Raw genomic sequence first — 13,445 nt, 5'->3', positions numbered from 1 at the left:
CCAAATTCTGCTGGATTTTTGGGGGGTGTTTTGGGGTAGGCGGAGGGCTGGGGAGGGATGATTAGCGCGTTTTTACACACCTGTGTGAGGTTCAAAGTACAGACAAACTAGCCCTTGAAATAATCAATAACCAAGACCCGCTGCAGTCATCACCGCTGAGTCTTTCGTCCTTGGAAGCTGTTGGATTTCCCGCTTTCTCCGTCCAGCTTCCCTTGACCTCTTTCCCTTTTTCGCTCTCCAAGGAGAGCGGGCTGAGGCCGCCTCCTGGTCCTCTGCACCTCGCCAGCACCGTTCCCTCACCGCCTGGTTCCAGACATTTGTGCCATTCGCATGGAAACTGTTGCTCTTGAGCAGACTCCCACAGACCGTAGTGATGATTCCTCGCTCCAACGGAACGGTGTTACTTGCAACAGACACTAATCATTTCTCAATTCTTCTCGCTAAAATAACGCTATTATAAAAAGCTCTGTATCCTGCCAGTCATCACATCAGCCCTTGTTCTTAATCTTCCCCCAAAACAGCCGATTATTGTCTTACTTTCCTACCATACAATTTTCCCTTGATGATCCAAATATAAAGTAAAAATATTATAAGTGATGAAGGCAAAGTTTTGAGTTTGTGTACTCTCAAAAAGCTATAAGAAGTTAATTTCTCGTGGTACCTGTGTACAGGGCCTCATTTCACTCATTGGTCCCCTTAGTTAGGATTTTTTTTCTCTGACACAATGGAAGAGCTTTTTCAAAACCAACAAGGCTTTAGTCAAGTGGCAGGATAAAACAGTTCCCATGAGAGCATAATGGTTTGGGTTTTTTTTACATGGGAGGCTCCTAGGAGCTGCTGCAGTGTGCCATCTTTCACTGATTTGCTTCCGATATTAAGTTAACAGTAAATTTGAATCCTCAAACCTAATTTAAAATCTAAAAGAATTCCTTGCCTGCAAGCTGTGTTGATGGTTTTATACGTGGGGGCCGCATCATTGCGACATAGGAATTGCATATTGTGATTTTAATGTGAGGCAACTTAATGGGCGTTGCAAGCAGTGCGGTCTTACAGCAGCAAATGCTTGTGAATTGCTACCATATGCTGATTCTGATAGAGCAAATTTTATTTAAAATAATTATCAGACTTTTCACCTTTTTGAAATGAAATTTGGGTTTAGGCAGGTTTAATATGGATTTAATATGTTTAGTGTAACAGATGATCAAACAAGGTGTAAGAAATTGCTCGTATTAAAAATCTGGAAAACCCACAACACAACAAAAACATGCCTGCTCTCCAGCTGGAATGCGCTTGCTCCTTATGACCAGGATAGCAATTAACCGTGAAATGCGAGACAGCTGATGGCTTCAAGGCTGTATCTGCATCACAGATTGAGCTGGAGATGTCATAAATTGTAATTTAGGATGCACAGGAGTTACACAAATATGTGTGGCTTTTCCCTTGGATTACAGTTAGAGTACAGCAGTCGCTATGACGTGCCGGAGTTGATATGGCAGGTGAAAGAAGGGAAAAAGGAATCCTGGAATTAAAGACTTGGAACTGAAAGCCTGGAAATGCAGCTGTGGGCTTCAGCAGACTTGCGTGACCTTCACAAGGCTGGTAGCAGAGCGGGCTGAAGCACAGCAGCTGGGAACCGAGCACAAACTCAGTCTTGCAGGTTGCCAAATAATTTCGCAGGCAGCAGTGACCTCAAGCTGCTGCGGCTAAAACTCGTCCTAAACTGGACCGCTGTTGCAGCGGTGGGGCCAGGTGCTGACTCACAGACTTGCCTGTGGTCCCGAGCGTGCAGTAGAACTCATAACTTTCTTGAGGAAGGTGAGTTGCTGTAGGCTTAAGTCTGTTAATAACTGCTCTGAGCTTTCTCATGAAAGCGTTAGTATTCATAAAAGCTCAAGTACTGACGTGGCTTTAAACTGAGCTGGTATCGAACCCCCATTAATCAGCTAAAATAAAACATGTTCTTATCGTTGTTCCAGAGATGTACTTTAATAGCCAGTAGTCCTGAACCTATGGCTTGAAAAAAGCAAGATGCCCACAGATCTTTTAGTATTGCTGGTAGCCATGCGAAGCCATTGCTGTGCTCCTGGCTGACGGGAAGCGAAGTACAGCGTTGCCCGTACTGCTTTGCTCCCCCGGTATTTCTGCCCGTGGGTCTGAGGAGGTGACGCAGCGCTAGGCTGAGGACTACCTAAAATAAGAGCACACAGTTTACTTGTGGGGATTTTGTTTTAGTGGCTTAATATACCTCCTTTAAAGGGACCATGACAATGTATTCCTGAACAAGGATGGGCAGGGAGTCTGTGAAAGGAACAATGCAGGGAAGATGCAGCAAAAGTGAGTTACAGAGCAGGGGCTGTACTCTGAGCCTGGAGGTGTCAGTCAAGGCCCAGAGGTGATCTTTCAGCAGCTAGCGTAGCAGAGGAGAGATTGTCACCCTCCATTTGGTATCGCCACAACAGCTGTGAGTACAAAACCATCATTTCTAGTATTTGCAAGGCAGGAAAGTTAAGTTAAAGGGTAATTGAAGGTAAAGAGATAGCGAGACATTTCCACATTGATATAAAACTCATCCTGCTCTTCTCGCAACCAGCGTTGTCCCAGCCTTTTTCCAAGCAGGTTTTTTTTTGTTGATTTAAAATTACATCACGCCTTACTAAAGCGCGTGAGACTCCTAATGCTAAGTTAAAGTAGGTAGAAATAACTCGCTCCCCTTCATTAGTAGAATTTAATAGTTTCTTGCCATAGATTTTTTATTGGTAAGAACGCTTAGCTCCAGCCCTGGAAGACAATGAGAGCCATTAAGCTCCAAACAAATCACAGGAAACACTCAAAACCTCGCTAAGTGTTTCCTTCCTTTGTTAAATTGCAAAGACGTGAGTGCGAAAAGTATTGTTCCTACTGTGTTTTAAATGAAGTACCGATCTTTCAGCTCGCAGAAAGATCCCCCTGTTCCCATTGAAACATATGGAACAATTTGTGGGAAATCGGTGGGGTTGCTCATGTGAATAAGGTGTACGTTCTCCAAAAAGTTATTCTTAGAGCTTTTCTAATACCAGGGTATTGGAGCTTTATTTAATAAGACTCTCTGTGATAGAGGCACGCTCTGAGTCTCGGTGCAGCAGTGCTGTAGGTTACCTGATGTCCAGGTTTGCTCATTACGTGCCAAAGCCGCAGACGGGATGCGGGGAGTACGTATCTAACAGGGCTCAAACAGCCAGCAGCAAACCAAGGAAACACGGAGGTCTCCAGTTCCGTACTACCAAGACTGCAGTAAGGCTCGTAGAAGAGAAGGGGATTAACAGTCCGATATTGTTGCCTCGGGTCAGCTGCCTGCGTTCATTTTGGTAATGTTTGAGTACCTCTCAGGGGGAGCGGGTTAGGGTAGGTGATGAGGAAATGCTGGTACCACCATCGTCTTATTTAAAACTTCAACCACTCTTGTACTCAGGGCGTCAAGTCACTCCCCTCCATGGGCGTTCACCGCCGCGTTGCACCGGGGAGCAGGTGCAGTGAGGCAGGGAAACCCTTCGCGCTACATCCTCCTTCCCAGCAGTGGCCGCGCTCTGCAGGAAGGAGCAAAGCCGTCACGATTACCTAGGGCAGAGGAGCAGGAGAGGGCCTCTCGTTTATAAAGCAGATCTAGTGATGAGGGACATACCTCAAAGAGAAGGGATGTGGGGTTTGACCCCTGCTGCGTGGATCATTTTTGGTACTTCATTTGATGGCAATTAACACAAAATCTTGAAGCAGTGACCTAGGGAGGGACCGCAGTTTCTTCCATAACGGCACTTCAAATGTGGGGGCTCCAGACCCACGCTCTTTCTTTAGCTCTGTAAGGCCTTTTCTGCCCAGTGTTGGATCTGCAGTGTTCGCGAAGGCATTTGTATCTGACATCATGCACCCAGGTCATCTTCAGTTCTGCCCAGGCGTGACGGGTCAGGCCTGGGGGCAGTCTGGCACTCGGATGCAGAGGGCTTCCATCAGGGTCTGGGTTAGAAATCGAACTACAGCACCCTGCAGAACGTCCTCTGGGGGCCATAGCATCGCTTCAAGGATAAACAAAACCTTCCTTCAGCCTGGAATTGCCTGAAATGAGTTCTCTGAAGGTTTTCCTAGTTGGCAAGGTATTTCAGAAGTGGAAAACTCTGGAGCTTCAGGCACCCAAGGGTTCAGTGGAAGGTCCTGTAGTGCACACGCTGACCGGCAGTTTTCTCATGAGAAGCAAGGGCTGTGGAGTGAAGCATTTTATGATATGAGCAGACCTGAACCTGGATCTTCTGCTTCTAAATTTGTTCTATAGCCAACAGACAAAAGCAGACGCATCTGCTCTTTCACCCACCCTGTCAGCCTCAGCATCAGAGCCAGCCTCTCGGCAAGTTTCGTGCCTGCTTAATTTGTCATCTGAAATTTCCTTTAGGCAAGAGATAGGTGCCGGTGACTTGATCGCAACTACATCACCTCTGGGCACGCACAGCAACAAGAATTTTGTCTCCTTAAGTTTTGTAGTGAAACTGCCAAAGTAATTTCTGTGTAGAAGGAAACGGACGCAGAAGCCTCTTTATATGCCATAGAAGGATGGCTTCATTTTTAAAGCACACAGAGACCAGCTGAAGAGAAAAGCAAATTGGAGGAGCCTGTTCTGTGCATGAATGGGAATACAACCATACCCTAAAATTCACTAAGCAGATGCACAAAGATCCAAAATCCGAGTTAATAATATGCTTCCAATACTTCCCATAACTACTATTGCTAGCTGTGTTATCTAACAGAGTGTAAAACTGGTAGGTTAACACTAAAATGAAGGCTCCCACCCCTCCATACAACGAAGGGAAGATCAGCTCCTGATTGCACTTCATGGGGAGCACAAAGCCCCCGCGTACTTGGTCCACTCGGTGTTTCTCATTTAACCGTGAGTTAATTTGGTGTAACCTTAAAAAGGAAGAACGTGCTTTTCTGAACTGCTCATAGGCAAAGGTTTTGTTTTAACTATGGCTTACCATTGGTGATTGTTTTATGGGAAAGGTTTAACGATACCGTCTTAGTACTTTTAACCTGGTATTGCTCATTAACCAATGAAAACATTCAAGCATTCGGAAACCGTATTTACCACATGTCGATATGGACAACCTTGCAGCCGGTGGCTGATATAGCTAACTTTCCATGTCTGTTTGCAATTTCAGGAGCACGGAAGTCATGAGTACTGTCTCAGGTACACGAAGTACAACAATCACTTTTACTGTCCGACCTGGAACCAGCCAGCCGATCACACTGCAGAGCAGGTCCCCAGACTATGACAGTAGGACCTCAGGAGCAAGACATGCTCCAAGCCCTGTGGTTTCACCAACAGAGATTAATAAAGACATCATGCCTGCTCCTCTGACTGCTTCTGCTTCAGTTTCATCTCCTTCTCCGACTTTGTCCGATGTATTTAGCCTACCCAGCCAGCCCCCTTCTGGGGACTTATTTGGCTTGACCACAGGGCGCAGCAGGTCTCCTTCTCCCTCAATATTACAACAGCCAATCTCAAATAAGCCTTTTACAACTAAGCCTGTCCACCTGTGGACTAAACCAGATGTGGCAGATTGGTTGGAAAGTCTAAACTTAGGTGAACATAAAGAAACATTTATGGACAATGAAATAGATGGCACTCATTTACCAAATCTACAAAAGGAAGATCTGATAGACCTTGGAGTGACTAGAGTTGGGCACAGAATGAACATAGAAAGAGCTTTGAAACAGCTGCTGGACAGATAAGAATAGCTATTTTGCCTCACAACCTTCTGTTGATAACTAGAGATGGGCTGGTACTGAAATACCCAAAATGCCTTGTCTGTCTGCGAGTGCCAGCAAAATTGGGGGGGAGGGGGAAAACAGTTTAATTCCTGGTACTCAGGTAATGCAGACTGTACGCGACATGCCCAAACGTAAATCTCAGTATGATACACGAGTGGGGCCATTTTATTTCAAAGTTCTGGGGAGATGCGAGAGAGAGAGAGAGAGAGAAAATTGTTAACTTCAAAAATATTACCGCTTGATAATGCCCTTCTGCTGGAACCGTTACGTACCACTTTTCTTTCAATTTAAAATTGCAAGCATTTCATTTTTTTTTGTTGAAAAGCACCGTATTCTCTCCTTGACATTCAGTCTCCGAGCAGGCTTTCTTCCCCAACCCTTGGTTCATTTTAAGAGGACAGATTGCTTTGTTACCGTTCAAACCCCTTTTTATTAGTAGCAGAGGTACAGTATTAAGGCAGGTAGAGGAGTTCATATTACTGTTTTTTATTAGTTTAGCGCTCTGATTTGTTGGCAGTGAAGCTGGTTGTTCTGCTGGAATTAGTTCAAAGGTAACCTTGCTCTGTTTTACCTGGTATTTCTTTATTTCTGCAGTTATGCTTAGCACTCTTCCAAGGTGACAGAACAAGTTCAATACATGCTCCATTGGCTTGACCTGTAAGACGATGCAGATGTTGCATAAAAACCGAGGAGGAATGCACACTTAGAGGTACAACAAAATGAAGCTAGTTTGAACCTGAGACCCCCAGTTTTCAACCAGCTAAACTACTGCTAAGTCGCAATATGAACTCAACGAGCCAGTAAACATTCGGGGTTATGTACAGACGCATCTTTTGGACTTCGCAGTCACACACTCAAATATGCTGAACCCTGAGAGATGCTGTTTAATTCAGTGAGTGGTAAGTGCTTAGCTATTTCGAACATCAGGCCAAGAAGGAAGAATAAGATAGATGAATGTTCCCATTGAAGTCAGTGGGAAGGTTGCCAGTATTTCAAGTGAGAGAGGGATTTCAGCCTGTTAGCAGAAATGGCAATGTTTCAGCTTGTTAAAAAAAAAAACAACCAAACAAACAACTAAAAAGGTTAAAAAGGTAATGCCGAGATGGAAGGAGGTGTATGGTGTCTCGGGATGCATGTGTTCCAAGGGCCAGGAGAAGTGGGTAGCGATCCAGTTTCTCATGTTTCTCGCTATGAACAGGCAGCGGCTCCTCGACCAGGAGAGCAGACCGAGCGCTGCGGGGGGAGCTGGACGCTGCCCGTCGGCCTCCGCTGATTTCTTTGCACGGCCGATAGTGAGGTCGCAGGGTCGGTGCGCGCGCCCTGCTGGAAACAGGCTGGGGCTGAGCATGGGCTGGGCCGGGGTAATAGAGCTTGAGAGCTTTCCAGGAGACTTCAGTCAGCGGGGGGAAACACGCAGGTTCCGTTAATCTGACCTTTTTTTTTTTTCCCTTTTTGGTTTTTGGTTTTTTTTTTTTTTTGAAAGTTAACAAATCTCTCTCTGCATGTTTGAACTCCCCTTGTAATTAACACCTCTTAATATCTGTGAGTTTTGTAGGTCTTTATTAACATAATATTCAAGATGTTCAAGGTGGGTAAATTGTGTGTGGATGGCTAGACTGCCTGCCTACCGTACGTTCAGGTTCCCTTCCATTTTGCGAGGTACCTGAACTTTCTTTCCTTGATATGGTCCTTGACATGGTCCAGCCTATCTCTAATTTTTTTATTGTGATTATTTTTGCTCACGAACAAGTGTCTAATTAGGTCTGCAACAGCCCTAGTATGAGTACATAAAGTTTAGCATTTTAAATATCTTTCTTTACTGCAAGTTTAAATAGTTGTACAGATAGTTTATAAGCACAATATTTTAAGAAAATAAGTGGCTGGTCTACTGGGCAGCCTTTGTGCCACTTCAGTGCTAGAAAGTTAAAAACAAAAAAAAAAAAAACTTTTGTGGTTTACTACTATTTCTGTGGAATAATTATAAAGTCTTGACCTTTTTAAAATCAACCTCATTTGGATGCATCTGAACCAGCAGAGCTGTGTTATATTTTCTATCTTTGCTAGAACTTCTACAAAGGAGGATGAATATTTCTTCAAAAGTGGTTATAGTTACCAACGCATTGGATACTCGTAAAAAGCAACTTATTTAGCCTCCTGGCCCCTTTACGGAACAACAAGTCTTTTGACTTAACATCTGTTACTACGCTATATTTGTATTTGAAAGTTCCAAGTAACCTTGTAATAAAAATCAAGTACTAAGGCATTTTACTTCCAAGAGTACTGAATTTTTCCATAGGTGGTGTAGAGAACGGCAGTTTCATTCAGATAGTCGATACAGGCAACTTGAGGCCATCAAATACTTTACGAAGTGTAAAAATGGTAATTTAGCCATCGTTGTCTTCCATTTGGTGATACGACAGAATTCAGTAAATAAACCACTAATGCCATGCTCTTTTTTTTATTTCGTTGGGGACAGGTGATATTACCTCTATCATATGTGCCAGAAAATACATTAGACAATACGGTAGTAAAAGAAAATGTAGAAGTTGACTTTTAAGCTGCTTTTTAATCACAACCTTCTTGTCGAATTTACGTTGAACAAGTGCTGACATACACGGTAAATTACAGTTGACGGTAATCCCTTTCTTACACAGGTGTGTTTCTTGCTCGTGCATCTTTTCAGGTACTGAAAGACTAGGTACAATAGAATTAGTAGAAAAGAGGTTTAACACATTAAAGAGCTAACGAAATAGTTTATTTTTACATTGTGTCTTACAAAGTAAAGGTAAGGAGACCTGAGAGGACCTGCTTTCACCAATAAAATGCACCTCTGCCAAGATGAATTGGTCTCTAGCTCTGTGACGTTTTTGCTACAGAAAGCAATAGTAACAGATACGACGTTGCCTCCGAGTATTTTCGTCACTCTGGAAATGTTGGGGGGAGGAGAGAAGACCCATTTATTTCATGCTACTATGATAGTGGAAAACAAGTTGTTAGAGATCTATGAAATACGTTATGATATTCTGGGTTTTAGGATCAACTTTTGTTTATATACTGTAATTTAAATAAATTGCATTTACATGCCTAGTTTCTGTAATATTTGTGTATACAATACCAAAATCTTACAAGATGTAAATTGTGTATAACTGCACAGACGCTTTTCCCGAGGTGTCTGAGAACATTTTAAGTTTAATTCATATATTACAAAATGACTAGATGTGACTGTTGATTTACAGAATTTACATATCACAAAAGTTAATTATTTGTGGTACTTAAGTTAATAAAAATAGTGATTTTTTTTTTCCTCCGTTCTTAAAAGCATTACCCAGTTGATCTGGCGATGATTATGTGTATGAGCCACAAATATTGATGATTTTTCCATTACATTTTTTCTTTTCTTTTCTAGATATTAATATGTTTCTCGCTATAGTTTGTGTAACGACTTGTGTTCATGTTATCTATGTTGCTGTAATTTTTGTGCTTTAATTCCTCTTATTTTGACTGATTAAAAAAAAAAAAAATCAAGCTCCTGTAACTTGCACTTTTCCCCAATCCTTAATACTCTTGTATGGCAACCAAAATTACTGTAAGAAATAAATATAATATTGCACTAAGGTTGTGGTTCTGATTGCAAACAGAGAACACTGTCTGAATTCTTATTAAAAGAAGAAAAAAGTTGCCACAAAACTTGCAATCCGATGTTGCTGAAAGTGCATAAAATGCTTTAACAAAATGTAGCTCGAATTGAGGCAAAATAATTGATTTCTTGTCGGGAACAAAACATCTCCTTTTTATTTCTTCTTTCCGGTTAAAGCATTCTTTATGCCGAACATTAGTTCGTGGCCTGAATTTCAGATTCACGTTTGAAATTTGAAAAAGCAAAACTTTTCAGCAAGCGGTAGGAAAAAAACGCGTATCTGTTTGCCTTAAGGTGGATGCAAATAATCACGGAGCAGGTTGTTTTGCCCCTGGCTGAGCGTGTGCGTGGGACCCCGCGCCCTGACCTCAGGGCTGCCGCTCGGCTCAGGCGCGCGGTCGTGAGGCTGTTCTGCAATTTGCGGAGAGGCTGGGGCGGGGGGGGCTGGCGATTTTGTAGGGCAGAGCGGCGTTACAGGGGAGCAAAGGAAACACAGCTCCTTATCAGGCTTTGTGCATCTTGTGACTTAATTAAAAAGAAAAAATGTACCAGCTGGGTGTGTTTGTACTGTGAACAACCAAGGCTTAAAATGGGGAAGGGGAAAAAAAAAAAAAAAAAGGAAACAATTCACATCTTCTTTTGGCTTCATCTAAAAGTTTGTTTTTCTATCTTCAAATGGGGATGCAATGAAGAATCTTTTTTACTTTTATTTTCTAAGATATTGGAATAAATGCCTAGAACTGTTGCCATTGGGTTTCATATGGTCCTTAACTATTATTCTCTTCTCAGCTGTTGGTCTAGTTCATCATTTTTATAGTTACCTATTATTTCTCTCATATTTTTCCAACAACAATTACTTGGCAGCTTTGTTTTGTTTAAAAAAAAAAAAAAGGTAGAAGAAAAAAAAAAACCAGCCTTTTTTTAAAATTTCGGGTACTGTGGCAATGCAGTGACAAACACCTCTGTGTCTCAATAAAGTCAGGTATTTACAGTGCAAAACAAAGAATGCTTTGCAATTGTCAATGCTTTGTTGGTCAAAGAAATGAGAAGGTTCGGTCATCGCTGTTGTAGCGCACGTTGTATCGCCGTGTTGTGTTCTGTCTCGTTCTTGGTTCGCTGTATTTTTCTGCATTTCGTGGTCTTTCATTCCTTTTGTCCAAAACCATGAGAAAAAAAAAAAAAAACAAAAACAACCAACCCCGTAGCTATGACGGGCCGTCCAGAATAGCACGAGTGTAACGATGCTTCAGAACACGTGGTTTTAAAAACAAAACGAATGTACGTGCCTTATAATTTTCAACCTGGATCAACTACACTGTATTTAACGCAAAGAGCTTTATCCTCAAGGTATTGCAGTACCTGGCAGAGCTTGTAGTGCTGTTTGCTGAAGTGGGAAGTCCGCGTCGCCGCGTTAGGAAAAAGGGTTAGAAAAAAATGAAATTATTTATAGCCTATTTCAAAACATTTTTGGCATGATGAGACCGATTTGACGTCCTCTATTCAATTCAAGTAAACGAGGGGGGGAAGAAAATGAACCGCGACTGTTATTTTGGGTGTACGACCGTAAATGCTTGGTTATTCGTGTAGTTGACATGTACTGTATTTCACAGACAAGGTAACAATAATAAATAAATCAAGTGGACTTACGCTTTTAAGTCTGAAACAAACTGGTTCTATAACGCTGACATCTAGTGGAATTCGATGGAGATAGTCTCAGAGCAATATAAGATCTTTTAAAATATGTATTTATTTTAAACGATTGTCATTCTTTCTACGAGAAATCATTTTAGCGAATTTTTTTATTATTGTGAGTTGGCCTGAATATTTAAGTCAGAAAAAAAAAAGGCTGACTGTATAATTACACAAATTATACACTGGATGAGAACTCTTTAAAGAACTGTAAAGCGTTTTCTAGTTTGTATGTGGTTATGTTTTATCAATTTTACGTTTTAAATGTTAGCATCTCCATACGATCCTTCATCTGCATCAAGCATGTTTTTTAATGAGAATATAGTTCTTGTCTCCAGTGCTGCAAATCTCGGACTGCTTTGAACAATTTCAAACACCGCGGTCCGATGAACAGCAGAGATTTCAGATCCAAACTGCAAAAGAGCGCAAGGAATTTGGGTTAGGAGCTAGGCCAGCAGAGCCGGTGGGTCATTGCCCAGGTGTACTTGCAGAACTGAAGTTTGGTTTCTCAAGTAAAATTTAAGTATTTTTCCTCAGGACTAATGCTAGAAGGAATACGTGCACGTGTGTGTGAGTTCTTGTATGCTTTTAATGTAAAGGTTCTCGGACAGCATTAGAAATTAATGTACAAATAGGACACCAGTGTTGCATGTGCTTAAAATTGTATTGGAATAAACGTTGCAGTGTACCTTTTTGCTTTGAGAATCTGAAGAGAATACAATATACAGAAATCTCAAAATGTAATTCATGTTTTAATGGGTTATTTTCCACCGATATTGCTGCAGTATCTAACTGTCCCTAGTCGCCTGGCTTCCTTACATACTTAGAAGTCATTTAAAGCCAATTTCTTCTAACTTCAGAAAAAAGGCCTTGGAACGGCTGAAACTGAGGTTCGGGGGAGAGGCGCAAACCTCTCTGCCGCGCGGCCTTCTGAAACCTTGGAGGCGTTTTCCTGGCGGCTGCTCCTCTTCCAAACAAATCCTGAGGGAAGCGGTGCCTCATAACCACGAAGTAAAGCCTTCACAGCTCCCTGAACGGGCGCTCCGGTGTCGGTAATGAATTTTGTGACCTGCCAGGCACGGTACCCCCTGCCCAGCCCGGCCCCAGAAAACATTTACTGCGGCACTGCTGCCACCGTGTCAGCCACTTCCCATTTTGTTTTGACCTTGTTGGTGCAGCTTGAGGTCTCGTTTCAAGCCGCTCTCAGACCTCTTAAGCAGCGCAGCGGTGACGTCGGGGCGAGCGCTCTAAATCGCTCATTAGAGAACAGATAGAAGGGTGGCTGAAACGCAGTGTGACGTGTCGGTTACTTGTTAGCCTACGCACAGGGTTGAAAAAATTAATGAAAATAAATTTTTATATCTGAACATCGTCAAATTTGAGCGCTGAGTCCAGCTGTGCACAAAATAATATAGCGATTAGAATTTTTTGTTCAAGCCATGCCATATCCCCTATTCTCCATTTCCCGTCTCAGCAATTTTCCTTCTTTACAAAGCGGTGGCTGTTAAGTTTTAACAGGTGCAACATTCTCTAGGTCTATTTAATTCACCCGTAAGACTTCGCAGCGACCCAGTAACAGCTTACATGCTGGACACGGCACCTGAGGTGAGCTGAACGCTCCAATAATGCTAACTTTCTGCATTACAGAGAAGACCTGAAACAAGGGTAGGGGACTTTCAGACGATACTTTGCAATTTTTAGAAAAGCAGTTTTCTTTCAGAGCAAAATTCTTCGCACGCTCTGTGCATTCAGAGCGGCTCATTTCCCCACCTTGTCCTTTAGCCTGTCGCTTCCGCACGTGCCCTCACTCAGCCGGGTGGTCTCATACCGCCCTGGTACTGCAAGCTTCAACCCTTTAAAGAGGCTAATACCTTTAAAGGCCTGACGCTGTGTGTATCGACTAGTTGCGCTGATGATGAGGCTGCTTTATTTCCAGGGAACGTCAATATACCATATTATACACTTGAAAGACCAGTGCAATGGAGACAGGGTAAATTTGCTTGTACCAAGTGCACCAAGCGGAAAGTCTCGCTGAGAGTCTGTAGGACTGATCTGTCGGGGGAACCAGATTCCTTCAGAAAGGAAGAGGAACGCTGTCTTGATAAAGACACACAGAATACATAGCCAAGAAAAAGGCATTTTCAACAAGATAAGGACCTGTTCCTATGAGCGGGCTGAAGGGCTTGCACAGGCGCACCGGGTACAGTCGGGCTAGGTGGGGGAACCAGCTGCTAGAGACGTACCATGACCGGGGGCTCACGGCAGGTTTTAAAATTACTCGGTCTATTTAACCAAGCAAATAGGCAGCTGAAACGAGATGTCTGCT

General features: G+C 42.7%; 1 protein-coding gene across 2 annotated transcripts in view; it reads left to right on the top strand.

Annotated features, from left to right (window-relative positions):
* Positions 1–9,679, top strand: part of SHANK2 (SH3 and multiple ankyrin repeat domains 2) — a 363,557-nt gene extending 353,878 nt beyond the window's left edge. For both annotated transcript variants that reach the window (XM_075095009.1, XM_075095008.1), the window contains one exon: positions 5,181–9,679. In XM_075095009.1, the coding sequence (XP_074951110.1) occupies positions 5,181–5,754 (574 nt within the window). In that variant the 3' untranslated portion in view covers positions 5,755–9,679. The remainder of the gene's footprint in view (positions 1–5,180) is intronic.
* Positions 9,680–13,445: the final 3,766 nt, after the last annotated feature.

This window comes from Phalacrocorax aristotelis, chromosome 5 (assembly GCF_949628215.1).
Source record: "Phalacrocorax aristotelis chromosome 5, bGulAri2.1, whole genome shotgun sequence".
Taxonomy (NCBI): domain Eukaryota; kingdom Metazoa; phylum Chordata; class Aves; order Suliformes; family Phalacrocoracidae; genus Phalacrocorax; species Phalacrocorax aristotelis.
This window is presented reverse-complemented; position numbering and strand designations above follow the sequence as displayed.